The sequence below is a fragment of the Podarcis tiliguerta genome, assembly GCF_965153285.1.
Source record: "Podarcis tiliguerta genome assembly, chromosome: 6".
In the NCBI taxonomy this organism is placed as follows: Eukaryota; Metazoa; Chordata; class Lepidosauria; order Squamata; family Lacertidae; genus Podarcis; species Podarcis tiliguerta.
In genome coordinates this window covers 30,496,457-30,514,704 of record NC_139539.1, presented here as the reverse complement: position 1 = coordinate 30,514,704, position 18,248 = coordinate 30,496,457, and the positions used below count along the sequence as shown (strand labels likewise).

General features: G+C 43.7%; 1 protein-coding gene and 1 long non-coding RNA gene across 11 annotated transcripts in view; one reads left to right on the top strand and one right to left on the bottom strand.

Moving 5' to 3' along the window:
- Positions 1-72: 72 nt before the first annotated feature.
- NDRG3 (NDRG family member 3) overlaps positions 73-18,248 on the bottom strand; it is a 68,369-nt gene continuing 50,193 nt past the window's right edge. For 6 of the 10 annotated variants that reach the window (XM_083444076.1, XM_083444074.1, XM_083444073.1 and 3 more), the window contains 13 exons: positions 15,244-15,349; positions 14,891-15,011; positions 13,653-13,715; positions 13,282-13,342; positions 12,242-12,328; positions 10,698-10,754; positions 9,920-10,023; positions 9,222-9,287; positions 7,967-8,018; positions 5,805-5,852; positions 4,979-5,014; positions 4,824-4,875; positions 73-2,807 (listed from right to left, as the gene is read on the bottom strand). In XM_083444076.1, coding sequence (XP_083300202.1) covers positions 2,635-2,807; positions 4,824-4,875; positions 4,979-5,014; positions 5,805-5,852; positions 7,967-8,018; positions 9,222-9,287; positions 9,920-10,023; positions 10,698-10,754; positions 12,242-12,328; positions 13,282-13,342; positions 13,653-13,715; positions 14,891-15,011; positions 15,244-15,349 — 1,026 coding nt within the window. In that variant the 3' untranslated portion in view covers positions 73-2,634. Of the gene's footprint in view, positions 2,808-3,764; positions 3,804-4,823; positions 4,876-4,978; positions 5,015-5,804; positions 5,853-7,966; positions 8,019-9,221; positions 9,288-9,919; positions 10,024-10,697; positions 10,755-12,241; positions 12,329-13,281; positions 13,343-13,652; positions 13,716-14,890; positions 15,012-15,243; positions 15,350-18,248 lie in introns of all 10 variants that reach the window. The other 4 variants (XM_083444071.1, XM_083444068.1, XM_083444072.1 and 1 more) reach the window with 1 other exon arrangement.
- LOC310679232 lies at positions 3,810-4,726 on the top strand. The gene is made up of 2 exons (XR_014512167.1): positions 3,810-4,192; positions 4,556-4,726. It is a non-coding gene; the product is annotated as an uncharacterized lncRNA (long non-coding RNA).

Below are 18,248 nucleotides of genomic sequence, written 5' to 3'. Positions count from 1 at the left end.
AAATCTGATAGTTCTGAGCTCTGGAAATTAATGGAAACTAGTCCAAACATGGAATAAACACACAGAGCCACATTAACAACGAGACTCGATTATAGCTTTATTTAATTGGTACGAATTTTCCCTCCCAAGCAGAATCTTCCGGTTCCCTATTTGAAACAGAGCCGAACCTGGTTTTTCCAAGGATCTTGGCCCCATGAGCCAAGTATATTCTGCCACCGTATTATGAATAAGTCAGCAGCACATCAGCAATTATTTCACCCTTTTATCAGATCAGAAATCACACACTTCTGGTCTTCTGTGACCCAAGAGGAAGCAGAAAAGCAGCAACCTTTCAAATTCAGGAGATCAATATAATCTGGGAACTATCTAGCTCCCAGGGCAAACCTACCCACTTCTATCAAGAGTGCTGAATTTGTCAAGACAATAGAGTTTAATATCAGCCTATGAAAAATATATAAAAAAACAGGCCCTAAACAGAGCACACTGTTACATTATACAGTACACAGATGCATTCCCTTAGCTCAATACAAGCTCAAGACGCCTGCATAATGCAAGCAGAACAAATCATAGACCCAATATAGTCCCACCCGCACCCCAAGTTTTTTGTAGCAACATAACTGCTTGGGGAAAGGCTATAAAATTGGCTTGTCTGTCCCTCCATATGTCCAAAACCATAATCTGAAGTCTCCGCTGACCAGTTTGCTAAGTTACTCCCACATATTGCAAACAGCATGTTTAATAATTAAAAGGCTTGGGGATTTCCCATGAGGAGGCTATAGCAGTGAATAGGGAAGTTTGCAGAATGCCAGTTTTAAACCAGGAAAATGGGGGTGGGATTGGACTACATACACTTTAATAGAACTGGCATTGCAATTGTAATGCATCAGTGTCCAGCAAGTTTAGCAAATATAGAATAAACACTTCCCAGTTGTTGAACATCAAAATTGCTGCTACATCAAAATTGACATTATTACCATAGAACACTGTGTGACTACTTGGACCTAGGCTGAAAAAACAATCCTCCATCAATGATTTAGAATTCTATGGTTTTTCAGTTAATATATAGTTCACTTTACTCAACCATTAAATATATTTTGGAAAATTCATTTCATTTTTGGAGAGTGGCTGTCTAACAGGTGTAATTGATTGTGCAAGTCACTATCATGAAACAGTCAGGGTAAGATATTTGTATGAACATCTTAAGCCAACTGTTTTCTTCTTCTTCTCCAGCTTGGGAAAGCACTGGCCCCCCCGCCGCCCACCCCCAGGGTGGCAGAAGTCAGTCATTCTAAATATAATCCAACTCCCTTTCTAAAGCCTCTACAACCCAGCACTCCGGCTATCGCAGAATGTATAAAATCCCTTGTACACTGCTGAATAGGACACTTTCATCAGAGACAGCTAAGCTCACGAGAAACCTAGCTCTTTCTTTAATTGGTGTCCCAGCAGCCCTGGTAGGAGATCCTTTTGCATGCCTTTCACCCACCTCAGCTATGAAAGACTTACACTTCCTTACAGTGTGAAAATATGCAGCATATATGCTGGGATGCACTCAAGAGTTCAGACAGTGCAGGATTCAAGACCCCCACCCCCACCCTGAAGTTTTAAAACACTGAATCTTCACCCCTGCCCCAAAGACATTGTAAAGACTGCAGCCAAGAGCCCTAATAACCTTCAGCAGAAGCACGACTAGAAAGCAGTTCTAAGTGCACAAGCCACAGAAATGATTTGGATTCAAAACAAAACAGGAGACCCACCACTTTCACATGGTTTGACAACACAGGAATCAGGGCCGGGGGGGGGGGAGGAATGGCACCAACATATACAGTAACTCTCTCCGTTAGCACCAATGGAATGTTAGCGCAATGGATGCGTACAGATGTGGCGAGCGCGCTGGGGAAGCTCACTTGCCACACTTGTGCCACACACACACACAGTCTGAGCTCAGGAGGATTCTGCTTTTCCAGTTTGAGTAGAAGCTAGGTTAGCACAGCATTGATTGGCCAGCCCTTGAGTCACTCGTAAATGTTCCCCACCCACCCAAAGCATTGCTCTGTGCAGCGCCGATCAGCTGACAGCCATGGTTGAGTCATGAAACCTCCCCACTTTCTCAGAGCATGTTCCAAAGAGTAAAAAAACAACAACCAAGGCTGAGCAAATACCCGCACAGTAAAATCCTTTTTGTCAAAATGCTAAACATCACAAGAAGCAGGTTACGTATGAAGGCCGGGAGCGGTGGTGGTGCGGAATAAATGCAAAGCAGACAGCTCACCTGAAACATGGCGGCCGTGTGGTGAGAAAGGAGAGAGAGACTGCTCTGGATTGTGTGTCAGCAAAGGAAGGGGAAAGAGGCACTCACCCTGCACAACCAACCCTCCCCACCCCAAAGGCCCACAAGCCCACTCCTGTTTTCTGTACACAGCCTATGTTTCTGTAGCCAATGCAGGAAAAAAAGAAAAGATTTGGAACATAATGCCAAAGAGACAAATAGCTGAGAAGGTGGCAAGTAAGATGGGCAGGCACAAGGTGGGGAGGGGGACTTATTAATGCCACATGTTTGGGTGAACACTGGATTCTGGGGGGGTTCAGAAGGGGAGAAGAGGGATTGTCTGGATACAGAAGATGGTTGCTTGCTTAGCAGGATACTTCCATAGTCTGAGGAGCACCAGCTGCTCCAGGAATTCCAGCCGCTGCCTCCCCTGGGTTGCTGGCTTGAGACCGTGTTTGGCTGCTGCTCTCTCCAGAGCCAACGCTGGAGGACGACTGGGTCCGGGAGCGGATCAGTCTGGTCATACTTGCAGACGGCACTGGAAGAAGAGAGGCAGTGAAGACCAGAAATAAGCAAGTTTTGTTTTACCTTACTAGAAAATGCCTTCGAAATGGAAGAAGCGTAAAGTGGGGGGGGGGGGAGTGGTGCTGCAGGAAAACAAACAAAAAAACGTATCGCCTTTTCGGAGCTGCCTCCATGGTGATAGCGCAATGTCACACTGGCAAATGCAAGTTTCCCAAACCCATGTTTACCATGGTGAAACAAATGTGGGGGGGCATTGTAAAGGAGAAACAGCAGGTGGGAATAGGTGCTTAATCCTTCCAAGCTCCCCTGCAGATGCAAGCCCACCCAGCTGCTCCACCCCCACATTCCCTAGTTGCGTTTTCATTTTGTACCCCTCCCACTTGCAAGTGCCCCCTCCCCATCTGCTGTATGATAGGGTTGCTGTATTTCAAACAGTGACAACCCGGACAGAAAAGTTGTTGAGTTTTGCCCAACCCTGTTGGACGGACATTGCTAGAGACAGTGGTCTTCTGGAAATTCCAGACATATGGCAAACCTATGTATGAGGAAATTCCGGGGTTGAGAATTCTGTTTTATTTTAAGCATATGACTCCATTCTCAGGTATGAAAATGAAATGCACGCATGATTGAGGATGCTTAAGGCCTGATGTGCATAACTGCCAAAGACTCATTGCAATGCAGTCACCTCTCTGTGTGTGCATAAGAGTGCATAAACTACTATGCTCACATAGTAGTTTCAAAAAAGAAGAAGATGCCAGGAATCATAGATTTTACTCCTGGATCATCACTGAGCTGCAGAACCATGCAACAGTCAACCAAATGCAAATGAAACCACTAAGAAAATTGTAGCGCAAGAAGCGTACAGTGGGATGGCCTAAGAATGCAAAATGTCGCCAGGCCATGCTAGAAGCAGAGTAACGCATCAGAAAAAAAAGTAACTCAGTCAAACCAGCCACACACTTGTAGGTACCTGACTCAGTGCTCAGGTGACTGAGCTGCACGTAAGGGACTGGAAGCAAAGACAAGAGAGGGAATGGGAAATACAGGTTAGTGTAGACATGACATGCCTAGAAGAATGTACGCTGCTTGAGCACCAAGCTTGAACACTCAGTCTTTCAGTATTTGCAACATGGTAGAACTTCAGGCAATGTGCTTAACACCGCACTAGATGACCTGCAAATATAGTTTCTACTTTCTTGGGCCTTAAAATGTCAAGTGATTCCCCCCCCCCCCCAACCCTAAAATTAATTTCAATGTACCTTCTTTTTGCTACAGGCACACAGATCAGGAAGACAGGCGATGCAGGAATTCCCCCCCCCCCCATGAAGTCAGCTGTAGCAAAAGGCTTGATCCTGTTCTGAATACAAGTACAGGGCTGCCAATCTAACCACAGGATAGGTAAAGGGACCCCTGACCATTAGGTCCAGTCGTGGCCAACTCTGGGGTTGCGGCGCTCATCTTGCTTTACTGGCCAAGGGAGCCGGCGTACAGCTTCCGGGTCATGTGGCCAGCATGACTAAGCCGCTTCTGGCAAACCAGAGCAGCACAAGGAAACACCGTTTACCTTCCTACCAGAGTGGTACCTATTTATCTACTTGCACTTTGACGTGCTTTCGAACTGCTAGGGTGGCAGGAGCAGGGACTGAGCAACGGGAGCTCACCCTGTCGTGGGGATTCGAACCGCTGACCTTCTGATCGGCAAGTCCTAGGCTCTGTGGTTTAATCCACAGCTCCACCCGCGTCCCTTTAACCACAGGATAGACCTTGGCAATTAACATTTTCCTTTTTGGAACTCTCCCAATTTAATCCACTCACTGAGGAATTTGGGAATCTGGACAAATATGCCTACAGTTCAGACAAGGCCTTCTTCCAAGTCCAGCAATATGCATGGACCATATTGGCCAATAGTGAAAAACACCAAGTCTCAATGGGGGGAAAAAGAGACCTATCAGCAGCCTAGTGGGGTCTGAATGACAGGTAATTCCCAATCCTGCCCTCTGTGAAATAAGACAGTGTTGTTATAACTTACTGTAGCCCATTCCCTGCACGAAATACTTGAAGGCTTCAGTCAGTTTCCCAGGCTGAAAAAATAAATATAAATAAAAGCATAAACATAAACATAGCCATTATTTACACCCCTAAAAGCATACAAGATGCAGGAGACCCACTAAAATGAGAGCTCACCTGAACGACTTGAGGGAGCCCTCCACAGTCTGCCATCTGCAAGAAGAAATGGGGAAAGGAGAGAGTCAAAACCAAGATAAAATGACATTCAGCTGAAAATGCTGAGCAAACAAATGAAGCCTAAATTAGCCCAGCAAGTGGTGGATTATAGCATCAAGCTGAGACACAGTGTCTATTTCCAGCAAACATAGCTTTAAATTGAAGTTTCCTCAGGGAAAGAAAATGAATGGCATGCTGAGACAGGGAGCCTTCAGTGACATTAGTCACTGGGGAAGACGGCGAAAGGGAAGTATATTTAATAGGGTTGAGGTTAGCCCTCATTTCTGGATTTGGACTAAGAGGAAGCACAGCTGTTAACAAACCCATTCCCTGCTGCCATTTCAGCGCAGCCTCCAGAGTACACTTAAATGCAGGTATACAACTCCGATTTCTTCCTCTGTCATAACACTAGAACTCAGGGACCTCAAATGAAGACTCGAGGCAGGCAAAAGAAAATACTTCTTCATGCAGGGCACTGTTAAACTATGGCATTCACTCTTGCGTGAGATAGTGAAAGATATCAACTTGGATGGCTTTGAAAGAGTATCACACAAGTCAATGGAGAATAAGGCTACCAGGATGTCACAATTGCTATTGCCCTCTGGATCTGCTTACGTGCTTCCCATAGGCGTCTGGTCAGCCATTGTGAGAACAGAGTTATGAACTAGATGGGGCCTTTGGTCCAATCCAGCAGACTGTTCTTATGTAGTGGAGAATGGCAAACCAGGAACCACAATGAACTCTAGAATGACAGCCCCCAAGACAGCCACTCATAGTTGATGGTTACCTTCAAGAGTGTTGTATTCATTGGATCCAGCCGTGAATTGCATTCAACCTACAAAGCACAAAACAGCATTTATTTCCCCCTCTCCGTTATTTATCTAATTCATAGTTATTACCAAGGATCCAGCAAAGGTGGGGACTGGATACAGGAATATCATACTTCAGCAGCAGCACATCATAGTAAGGGATTTGGTAGATAAATGTCCCCGTTCTTTCTCGGTAGTGGTGCCCACCCTGTGGAATGCCCTTCCGTCAGATGTCAAGGAAATAAACAAATATCTGACTTTTAGAAGACATCTGAAGCCAACCCTGTTGAGGGAAATGTTTAATGTTTGATGTTATATTGTGTTTTAATTTGTTGGAAGCTGCCCAGAATGTCTTGGGGAACCCACTCAGATGGACAGCATAAGGAAGAAGAAGAAGAAGAAGAAGAAGAAGAAGAAGAAGAAGAAGAAGAAGAAGAAGAAGAAGAAGAAAAAGAAGTAGTTGTTAGGATTGAGTGTTTTTCCGGGTATCTGATGTGACTGATATACCGGCACCCATATGAAAAACGCATGAAAATGTAGACCAGAGGTACCCAATGTGGGGAACTCCAGATGTTGTTGGACTCCAATTCCCATAATCCTCAGCACGGACAAAGATGATGGGAACTGTAGTCCCAAAACACAGAGTGCACAATGTTGGTTATATCTAATAAAGTCTAGCTATGACATCAAAAGCCAATACAGTGGTACCTCAGGTTAAGTACTTAATTCATTCCGGAGGTCCGTTCTTAACCTGAAACTGTTCTTAACCTGAAGCACCACTTTAGCTAATGGGGCCTCCTGCTGCCGCCGCACCACCGGAGCATGATTTCTGTTCTTATCCTGAAGCAAAGTTCTTATCCTGAAGCACTATTTCTGGATTAGCGGAGTCTGTAACCTGAAGCATATGTAACCCGAGGTACCACTGTACAGTGAATAAAAAGTTGGACTTGGAAGTCCTGTGTTCAAATTTCTGCTCAGCCATTAAGCTTGAACAGCCTTATCTAACCTTAATGTTAACAGCAGAATAAAATGACATAAATGAAAAACTGAGGCAAGTCTCCAGGAAGCAAAAAGCAGAGACAGCACATACATTCTAAATTTCTCAACCTCCAGTTGACACTGAAAGCAGAGATACCGATTCACTGTTAACTATAGCAGCCAGAGAAACTATGGTGCTGAAAACTCACTTGATTTGAGAACAGAGAATTTGAGAGGGAAGTGGAAACACCACTTCACACAACCACATCTCTTAGGGGTGGTGTTGATGTTATTTTACTCACTTGAATCTTTGTGAGAGCAGAAGGGAATGAACTGAGAGACAAAAAGAGTCACTCAATATACATTGCCTTCATAACATCAGAATGGGCTGCATGGATCTAGACACGTATCCAATCATCAGCACCCCAATCTATGCCTAACTGGTAGGATATGTGTGTTGAAATTTGGCCAGATATTAACTACAGTTCAGTGCTGAGATCCCCCACCCTCCCCTTGAACGTTAAGGCACCAGGAGGAGAAATTATACCTGTGTCAAAGAGCTTTGACAGCTCATCAGTAATTAAAAGTATTTCATAACTCAGCTTATGATAGCTGTCAGACTTACTGTTGCTAAATTTTAGAGTACTTTGAATGGCAATCTTTTTGAAATCTGATTTTTACAGATTTGGGACTCGGCTCTGATGGACAAGCTAACAGATAAAGTACGGCAATGATGGATTAATAACAAAAATCAGACTAAGTTTATAAAAAAATGGTTCCGCTTTCTTTCTTATGCCCTCACAAAAGAACATGAATACAGACCACCGGCAAATTAAAGGAGACCTGTGGAAGGACACCTTCATTTGCCCAGCAGAATACTTTTCAATAATTCATTGACTATTCTGCTATCACAAAACTATATTCTGGGAGGTGGGGAAATGGGAACTTTGTTATGATTATATATTATGAAAATCAATAATTGAATAGTTTAAAAAGCAATGGCCTGTATTTTATCCTCACACAAATTCAAGACTCATGGATAGAAGCAAACATCTCACTTGATAAATACTACTTGAACGGATTGTGTGAAATTTGCAGAGTTCTATCTTCCAAGAAACGAAGGAAGCGGAGAGTAAGGAGTATAATAACCAGGCATACTTACCACAGCTTCAACTGCTGGTGAGCTGTCCCCAACCACTAATAAGACAGGACACCTGTACAAAATCCACAGGATAAAGTTGTAGTCTGCACAATTTAAACAAGCATCAACTCCTGCTGTCATAAATTCTGCTGTTTTATTTTTTTTTCTAAGAGTTGCTGGCATTTCTATAAAGCAACCCTAAACCAAGAAAATACCATCATTTGTATTACAGTTCCTGTTCATTTGAATACCCTGCATTTCTGGTCTGCAATACATCTCCATTTCTTTGCAACAAAACATCCCACCATACTAGCTATTGGAGTCTTGGGAGAACCCCCAGAGAAGATTTGGGGAGACGCAGGAGGTGTGTAGGGGAGGGAAAGGTTTGTTGTGCAAGCAGAAGACATTCCGTGCACACAGGGACTTCACCAGATACAACGTCATGTTCATGAATACTTCATTATGCTATATTTCTATACTAGATCACTATTTCTTAATGTACTTAATGCCAGTGTACATTCATTCATTCATTCAAACATGCCTGTACCAACTGATAGAGTCACTGGGAAAGTGAACTCACCATATTTTGTTCACATGTACAACTTTTTCCCCACGATGGAGCTTGGGGAAATAATTATCTGTGCTTTAGGGCAGATACCCACTGTGCAGTGCAATGACTGGCTGAAGGCCTATGACATGAAACATCCATCACCCCAGCAACAGTTTTTCAAACATCTGAAGGGCTATGACATAAATGGATCACATTTGGTTTTTGTTGTTCCAGAGGGTAGGACCAGAACCAATTGGTTTGAATTGCAAAAAAGGGGATTTCAACTGAACTTTAGGAAGAATCGCCCCGGTGAAACAAAATGCCTAGAAGGCATTCCTTTGTTAGAGGTTTTTAAACGGAGTCTGCACAGCCATGTATCTATCAATGGATTTCCTGCATTAGCAGCAGGTTGGGGTTTAACTGACTTGGAGGTCTTTTTCAACTTTAGGAGAGAGAAATGAATTAAATAAAAATAAAGGCAGTTAGATAGCCTGAAGTAGATATTTGGGGTGCAGATAACTCAATTAAGCGTCCAATTTGCAAGTTGTTCTACCAAAAGCATTGCAAAAGGAGATAAATCATGTACTACATTAATATTTTTAAAGGACGTGGAACTCTAGGTTCACGGGCAATGGGGAAACAGAGGAAACAGAATACTGCTAAACTTAGAAAAGAAATTCTACATAATTTCAAGCACAGGTTCAAAGATGACCAAGATAAACTTACTTGAGTGTTTTTCCTGCCTCTTCAGTCATACCCAAGACTGGCCTCTCAATGTCCAGATCTCTACGGCTAGGAAGACAATAGGAGAGGACCAAGTCAAACAAGGCTGGGATGGAGGCAATGTGGGCATTGCCTAACTCAGGCATCCCCCAATTCGGACCTCCGGAAGTTTTGGGTCTAGAACTCCCACCATCCCTAGCTAACAGGACCAGTGGTCAGGGATGATGCGCACTGTAGTCCCAAAACATCTGGAGGGCCAAGTTTGGGGGTGCCTGGCCTAACTACTCTACGAGGTGCACAATTTCCCTCTTGTTACCAACAAGAGGCACATGTGCTTTAGTCCCCACCCACCCCTCAGCTTGCCACATGACTACTTTATCTCCTAGTTTGTTGCTCTATTCATAAGCTAGAAAGCATAAAAAGAATGAAGCAACCAGACTAAGATTTTGCTTAGATAAAAAAAGCCCTGACAACTAGAACAACATTATAGGGACACGTGTCGATGGCACTGGATCTTAAACTGAAGAAGGGAACCTGGCAAGCTTCTTGAACGAGGGAGGCTCTTTGATTTTTTTAAAACAAAGGCTATTCCAATATACATGCTGTCAACTGCTGCAGAAGCACTATGTATGCACAGCTATACTTTCAAGGTTGTGTGTGTGTGTGTGTGTGTGAAACAGGATTCTATACCAGTCTTGTACCTGTTATAGGAGGTGACAAAGAGCTGTAAGTTCTCCTGATTGATGTCCTGTGCAATATGAAGTCTGTAGGTCTGGATGAGCTCCAAGTTAGCTTGCAGTTCTTCCTGGTGAAGAATGACAAATATTCTAATCAGTTGTCTTGCTAACCATGCTATTAAAAAAAAAAAAAAAGCAAATATGTGATGAATTTGTCATATGGAACTACAAAAAACCCTTTCAATACAAGCTTTCAAACATGCCTTTTAAGACTCATTTGCTTTAGTTTGCCTTTTACAATGTTTTTAACGGAACTGATTCCTGAAACTTGGCACTTCTTTATAATTCTGGATTATTATGTGTGTTTTTTAAACACTCTGATGTATTTCCAATTAAACTCCTTTAGTTGTACACCACATCGAGAGGCCTACGCCCTAAGAGACAGAATATAAATATTACAAATACAACACTTGTATGAAGAGCTTGCTGTAAAGGAAGGAGAGATAGTGGGAGGTCACATATACATGTACTTGCAGCATGAATATACACATAAAGAATCAACACACGGGAAATATTCCAGTGCTGGAATGTTTAGCAATGCCTGGTCATCCCAGAATGCTCAAGAAAAGGGGAGCAGAATGTCAACACACACTTTTTTTTTACTCATCCAACAACTCAAAACTGAGACAATAATAATGCTATTGTAAGCAGCTACTGAGGTTAGGATCAAAGCAGTTCATTTTTATTTAAAGTTCTTTATATTAATAGGCATTTTCAATATTGGATCCAGCAGTTGACTTACATGACCAAAATGGTGAGCCAGAACAATGTCCACAATGTTTGTTGTCCACCCAGAAAACTGGGGGGGGGAAAGAAAAGTCAAATTATTTCAAGTGGCGGTACTACACAGTAGTCAAGCAACACAGAACAGGCTGCAGTCACAACTCCAACACCCATTTACTTTTGAGGAAACCACATTAAATCCAGTGGGATTTTACTTCTGCGCAGACATGATGGGGCTAATGAAAGATGTAATCCAAGATCTGGAGGGGACCACACTGGCTACCCTGGTGTGCATAAATCTGGCAAACAATTATACAACAGTGCATATGAAGGCAAAAGGAAGTATTTCTTTTCTTGTTTAAAAGCTCCATCCCACTGGCTCTTTTTTATTTATTTTTAAACTGCCTGTTGCATTCCATATGCATTGCCATAGAAAATGTACCATATTTTTCTAGTCTTAAAGACTAGGTTTTTTCCCTAAAAAATAATATCAAAAATTAGGGGGTGTCTTATCATCTGGGCCATCTCCCCTCCCATTTTCTTAAATCTGACTCCCCCAAAATAGGGGGCGTCTTATACATGGGAGGTGCGTCTTATAGATGGATAAATACGGTGTATAGAAAAGTGTGTTCTTTGGCTCTGTGTCAGCTATATGGCTGGGTATCTCTAGTGATACAATGCAAGTACCGTATTTTTCGCCCTATAGGACGCACTTTTTCCCCTCCAAAAATGAAGGGGAAATCTGGGTGCGTCCTATGGGGCGAATGCAGGCTTTCGCTGAAGCTTGGAGAGCGAGAGGGGTCGGTGCGCACTGACCCCTCTCGCTCTCCAGGCTTCGGAAACACATCCGCAGCCTAGGCAGCCCTGCGGGAGGTCCCGCAGGCATGTCTAGGCTGCGGATAGCAGCCTGCTTCCCGGAGCGTCGGGCGCCCTAAAAGCAGAACGCCCGGCGCTTCGAGAACACATCCGCAGCCTAGGCAGCCCTGCGGGAGGTCCCGCAGGCATGTCTAGGCTGCGGATAGCAGCCTGCCGCCCGGCGGGTGGGGCGCCCTGAAGCAGAGCGCCCCTCGCGCCAGGCAGACATCCGCAGGGTCGGGAGCCCTGCAGGAGCTCCCCGCAGGGCTCCCCACACTGCGGATAGCAGCCTGCCGCCTGGCGCGAGGGGCGCCCTGAAGCAGAGCGCCCCTCGCGCCAGGCAGACATCGGCCAGCCCCACAAGCTTGGGGGACAGCAGGGAGGCGCAGCGGTGCCATCCCGCTGTTCCTCGACCTGGTTGGGTTTCCCCGACCTGCTTTTGGGGGGGGGGGAAATAAAGGGAAAATTTTTTTCCTTTATTTTCCCCCCAAAAAACTAGGTGCGTCCTATGGGACGGAGCGTCCTATGGGACGAAAAATACGGTAATTAGAATAAAGAACAGAAGAGTTTGACCTTTGCTTAAAAAAAGCAAAAAAATGAAAGACAAAGCAGTAATCAATAATACCAAAGCATTCACTAAAACATAGTTCCAGTAACTGAATAATGTAAATCAGCATTGGCATCCCAATTATGGAAGAGCAATCCTACCTTGGATGCTGCCCAGTCCATCCATCCTTTCCCACATGGGTCAATGTTAACAAGTACCAGACCTTCCACCAAGTCAGGGTGATGCAACTAAAAAAACAACAACAACAACAAAAAAACCACTTGTAAATTGCAGGTGGAAAAAGATTTAATCCTCCCTTTCCCCCAAAGATTGGCATGAGAATCTGGGACACGGCTTATATGACTCAGCTGTCTAATATGATAAGAGTAAGGAAAGAGAGTTTTTTAACCTGAAAAACAGACCACTTTTGTTATATATAATATAACAAGGTTCAAGATATGGTACAACCTTACTCTTCATTAGCAGTAACTGAATTATTGAGTTCAGTCACGATTAGTATAATTTTGTTCCTAAAAGCAAGATAACACGAGCCAGAAAGATGAAACTTAAGTTCTGGTTAGATTTTAAAAAATGGAAATGGAAAATGAGGATTTAATACATTTTAATTCAAAATTAATTTCTTCTTTTTTGAGGAACATGTCTAGTGTGTATGTTCCCAAATATTGTACTTTAAAATGCAAAGGAGTATGAATGACTAGCCTAGACCACAGTAACTATAAGGCAACCATGTATGAGCAATGTATACCGCCTTGAGCTCCTTGAAAGGTGGTATATAAATGCAATACAATAAAACGAAATGAAATAGCCACAATATTAAGGGTGTATGCCAAAGAGCTCAGTTTAGCCTGGGAAATAATACATGAGAAGACTAGTAGACTTAACTTGCACTTAACAGTAAATTTACTAGTTTGTTGAGTGATCATCCTCCTGGGATTGAATAGCAGCCCACAGGGATCTATCCATCACTTTGAATTAACTGTCTCACCTTTCATCAACTTTTTATGGAAGTCCTTCCTCCAGAGGGGTTGGGACATCCATGATTCACTTGCTCTTACCAGTATTTCTCATTACTGCACTCATCTCTGCTACGTGTGTTTTTATAAACAGGCAGCCCTATTCATGGAGCACAGAGAGACAGAATTTGTTCACACAGGGAAATCAACAGTCAGAGGCTACTTACTGCAAACTTGCTAAGGATGTAAGCGCCAGCTCCAACGCCAATACCAATTACGCTTTTCAGACTGAAAGAGAGTTCAAAGTGAGAACATGCTTCAAAGCCCTTAACATACCCAGCCATCGTCCTTTAGATCAGCAATGAGATGGATGATCTGCTGGAAGGGAGCTACTGTGGTTCATGGTGAAGAACAATGGGGTGGTTACAAAAATACTGCATGCATAATTTAAATGAAACTGAGCAACTGTTTCATTTCTATGCATCCTAAACACATGTCTCTCCTCTATTCCTGGGGAAGATTCTGGGGAATGGGGACCTGCTATGTGGACATCCTGCAGCTAAGCAAATTAAAGGTCTGGGTGTCTTTGTATACTTGCCTCAGGTGCGTAAGAACAGCAGGGAGCATTTCAGCTAATTCATCAATAGAGGGATACTGGTATCTGAAACCATAAAAAGGGGGTGTTAGTTAACAAGAGAGGCTGCCAATAGCTGACATACATTAACTCAAAACCTAAAGATGTTATTTAAAGGCACATTGTCAAACACACAATTCTGCAAGGAGGGTCTAATAATAATAGATCCTGGGGCTGAAGCATGACATATGGGAATAAATATGTGTACTGACCAAAACCACACAATTTAAAAGTCGAAGTAGCTCACAAGAGACCTTCGTCTTGCAGGCAACATTCCCAATAGCATACATCTCCCCCAGCTCCTGAGGGAGACTCTACAGCTATCTCCACAGCAAAGACGCAAAAACAGGCATGGCAAGTCTGGCTCTCTCTGTTTGCCTTTTGTATTTCAAGCTCTCTCAACAATAGCGGTAGAATTCTGTACAGCAAAAGGAGAGCAAGGAACGAGGTAGAGCCCTTGCCCCAAATCCTTCCAATCCATACATTATCACATCTACATAACTTCCACTCATTAAGGAGTGCTGCAGCATTATATAGGGGACACGGGTGGTGCTGTGGTCTAAACCACAGAGCCTAGGGCTTGCCGATCAGAAGGTTGGTGGTTCAAATCCCCGCAACAGAGTGAGCTCCCGTTGCTCGGTCCCTGCTCCTGCCAACCTAGCAGTTCTAAAGCACATCAAAGTGCAAGTAGATAAATAGGTACCGCTCCAGCGGGAAGGTAAATGGTGTTTCCGTGCTCTGGCTCACTAGAAGCGGCTTAATCATGCTGGCCACATGACCCGGAAGCTGTCTGCGGACAAACGCCAGCTTCCTCAGCCAGTAAAGCAAGATGAGCACCCCAACTCCAGAGTCGTCCGCGACTGGACCTAACGGTCAGGGGTACCTTTACCTTTACCTTTACAACATTATATAGCAAAGTACTATAGAAAACTACAAAATGGAGCCCACATAAAAAAATAAGAGTAGCAATTAAACTACAATGAAGCAGTTAATGAAATTTGGATTGAAGAATTCTCTTTAAAGCCAGGCTTTCTTTTTTCCCAGTGGAGAGAATTACACAAATAGGGTGTCGCCACTGAAAAAGCCTCATCTCAATCTGTCTGATGTGTCTTATCAACATGCCATACAACAGGACCTCAGAGACTGGTCTTAAAACCTGGCGCATGCAGCCCCAGAGATCAGAGAGATGCTACTGCACTTACCCAGAGGGGAAAGGGGGAGCCCCTTCTTGCTGTCCTGGTGCATCAACATGGCACACAGCAAAGTGCTGAGTGATTTCCTGCATGTCTTCAAAGTTGAAAAAAGCATTGAAGCAGGACTTGTCTGTAAGAAAAACACTGGGAATGACCAAGTCTGAAAGCACTGCTCCATTCTGACTTTAGGCTCATGTTTTGAACTGTGACCACACCAAACAAGAAAGAAAGAAAGAAAGGCTGGAACCGAATGTGTGCCATGGTTCTCTCTTGTCCTTAAAGTCACCAGTAAGAATATAGTTGCTGAACTTGCAAACCAAAAATTGCCTAGGTCTGCTTACCTAGAAATAAAGGGGACTTACGGTTTAGGCCAATATCATGGTATGTGAGGATGGCGGGCCTGTTTCCTTTTGGGGTGCCCCGCATAGTGACATGAACAACTCCGCAAGCAGTCTCGATGTCATGCTCCTACAGGAAAAAACAAACAACCCACCTGGCTATTAGAGAAAACAAGCCCTGATGAGACATCTTGGCTGGGAAGCAGTGAGCCCCCAGCCACAGGCTTATTAACCATTGAGGAAATGTGTTTCCTGTTTAGACATGGAGCACTCAAGGTGACTTACAGATAATAAAAAAAGAGTTTATAAATGGTCACACTAAAACAAGTTGGAATACTGCTTTGTCAACTAAAAGAGAGATGATAACGAAACATACATATTACCACTGGCAAGTTGTGGAGGGGGAGGGTATATATGTTTTATTCTGTCCATGTTTCATTCTATCAATAAAAACCTTAAAGAAAACACAGGCACAATTCAATAAATGCTTTAAAAAAAACCAAACATTTCTAGTGGCTGGTAGAAGTTGCATAGCAAAGGTGCCAGCTGGATCTTTCAAGGAAGAGAATTCCACATAGCCAGTGTCACAATAGAAAAAGCCCAGCTGTATACCCTCTTATTTCTCACAAAGAGATGCAGAGCATATGTGTTCCCTATGGTATGGTAGACGTCCCATTCACAATATCATATACAGTACTTGCCACCTACATCAGTGGTTCAGGAACCTGACAACCAATCAGGTGCCTGATACACGAGATATCAGGTTGCACACCAAAGCAGTCTGAGTGAAAGCAGCAATGGATGCACTGAACTGAAAGACACTGGCAGATATTCTAATCTATCCCAAGCCCTAATCGGAACTCATGGGACTCTTGTAAAACAGACAGCAGATACAGTGGTACCTCTGGTTACGAACTTAATTCGTTCCGGCGGTTGGTTCTTAACCTGAAACCGTTCTGAACCCGAGGTACCACTTTAGCTAATGGGGCCTGCCGCACCATTAACCTGAGGTACTACTTCTGGGTTAGTGGAGTCTGTAACCTGATGTGTTTGTAACCCAAGGTGTTTGTAACCCGAGGTACCACTGTATAGAGGAAAACACAAACGTTGTCGATACACCTGGCACAGCAGCTTTTATGAAAGCAGATACTCTATGATGATTAGGAAACAAAAAACGCCCCTTAAGATAGAAACATCAGCTTGAGTTACTGAAATTTAACGTGCCCAAATAGTGCATTGAGAGTTATGCCTGGCTCAAAACCTATTTAGCTGCATGTAAATTTCACTAATTTATATGGAAATTGCTTCTCCATATTAATACATGGTATCTGCTTCTCCCTCTGAAAGCCACCTGGTCAGCCTTTCTCAGTCATTTAGTGACCCCTCCAAACTGTCCTCTGAAGAAGACGCAGACGTGCAAAAAGGGTGCCAAGCAATAATGAAAGCAAACTTGCAACTATGAAGTATATGAAGTTACCAGGGATGGAAGACCTCGGTTAGTCATTGGAATTAAAACGAAAGTCAGAGCAGGCTCTTGGCAACCCTCCTTGCAAAAGCAGAATGTAGAAGCACAGTACGAGCCTCTAAGACAGCTTCCCCTGGCCTGAAATCCTCCAGTTGTGGAATAGACCAGAACTCCCATCATCCCTGACCACTAGTCATGCTGGCTGGGACTGATAGGGAGTTGGAGTCCAAAATCATCTAGAGGTGACTAGATTTCAGGAAGATTGCTCTAGCCTACTAGATCTTAAGGTGATGTTTCATTTTTATTAAGGTCATGGAATATTATCATAATATGGCTAAAGGTCAACTGTATTTCATAAACAGGAAAAAAGTTGTGACGTACACACTACAAAGGATCTGTGTTAAAAATAAACTGCGTATGTGAAAGTGTGCCCACCAGAAACTATTGTTGTAGCATCTGTCTGTCTCAACAGACAATGGAGTGCATATTCAGGGGTGAAGTCAAACTGCTAGGTTAGTAGCACCCAAGTAACCTGCCTGAGGTGAAAGCCTGGGTAGTGTGTGTGGAAGTCCTGGGCTGCCCAGATGTTAATCAACCCCCTCTTGGCCTCGCTGATGTGGTCCAAAGGAAAGCAGACCAATACGTTTGGCACCAGCTTGGCTGCAGGAGTTGCCAGAAGGAAGTATAAAAGCTGCCATCCCATGGTCTAGGGACTCCACTCTGGATTTGTATAAGGGTGTACTCCTTTATCTTTTCTTTTCCCAGGTCAACTGACAGTATGGCCACAGCAGTCTGCTTTTATGGGATACAACTGTTGTTTCCTAGCAGCTGGGCACTGCAGCTAAGCAACTGCAGGTATGTTCAGAAAAATAATTTGGAGTGGGCAAAGCAATGTAGGCAGGGAAAGTAAAGCCTCAGCAACCCCCCCCCCAAAAAAAACCCCTAATAAATCTGAAAACAAATGAAAGGTCACAAAGGGCTTATCCACACTTTGACTTGTCCTCCTGTCCCCCACCCCCAGAAAACTTCTCTTTAGCGCTCAGTCAGAGCAACCACCCCTTTCCCCATGTTCAGATCTATTGTGGAAGTGTGGATGAGGCCAAAGAGTGTGAAAGAAGAAGAGTTGGGACATCTGACCCCCCAGTGGCTTGGGGAAAGATCCTTACAGCCTGGACAGAAGGCATCATCTTTTGACAAGAACTCAGCGTCCACTTGGAGCAACATGACACAGCTGATTCTACGGCTCAAATCCTTCCTTTTCGCCTTCACTCTGAACTCCTAAGCTAGCAATCAAGTGGTCAGTGTGCCGCTCCTGATTAGGAGTTGGTGTCAATATATGTGTGTCTGAGTGTATATATTATTTTTTACATATAAATTAAAAGCTATTTGATGTTCTGAACTGCATTCAGTGGACATGGTGTTCTTACCTCCACCTCTCATTAAATATTGAGGTTGGGCTTTATGCACAAAACCTTCTACAGACATGCCTTACTAAGTTTTACCCAGATGAAGATGACTATTGCTCACTTTAGTCATATCAGTGCATGTAATGCAATAGGACAGC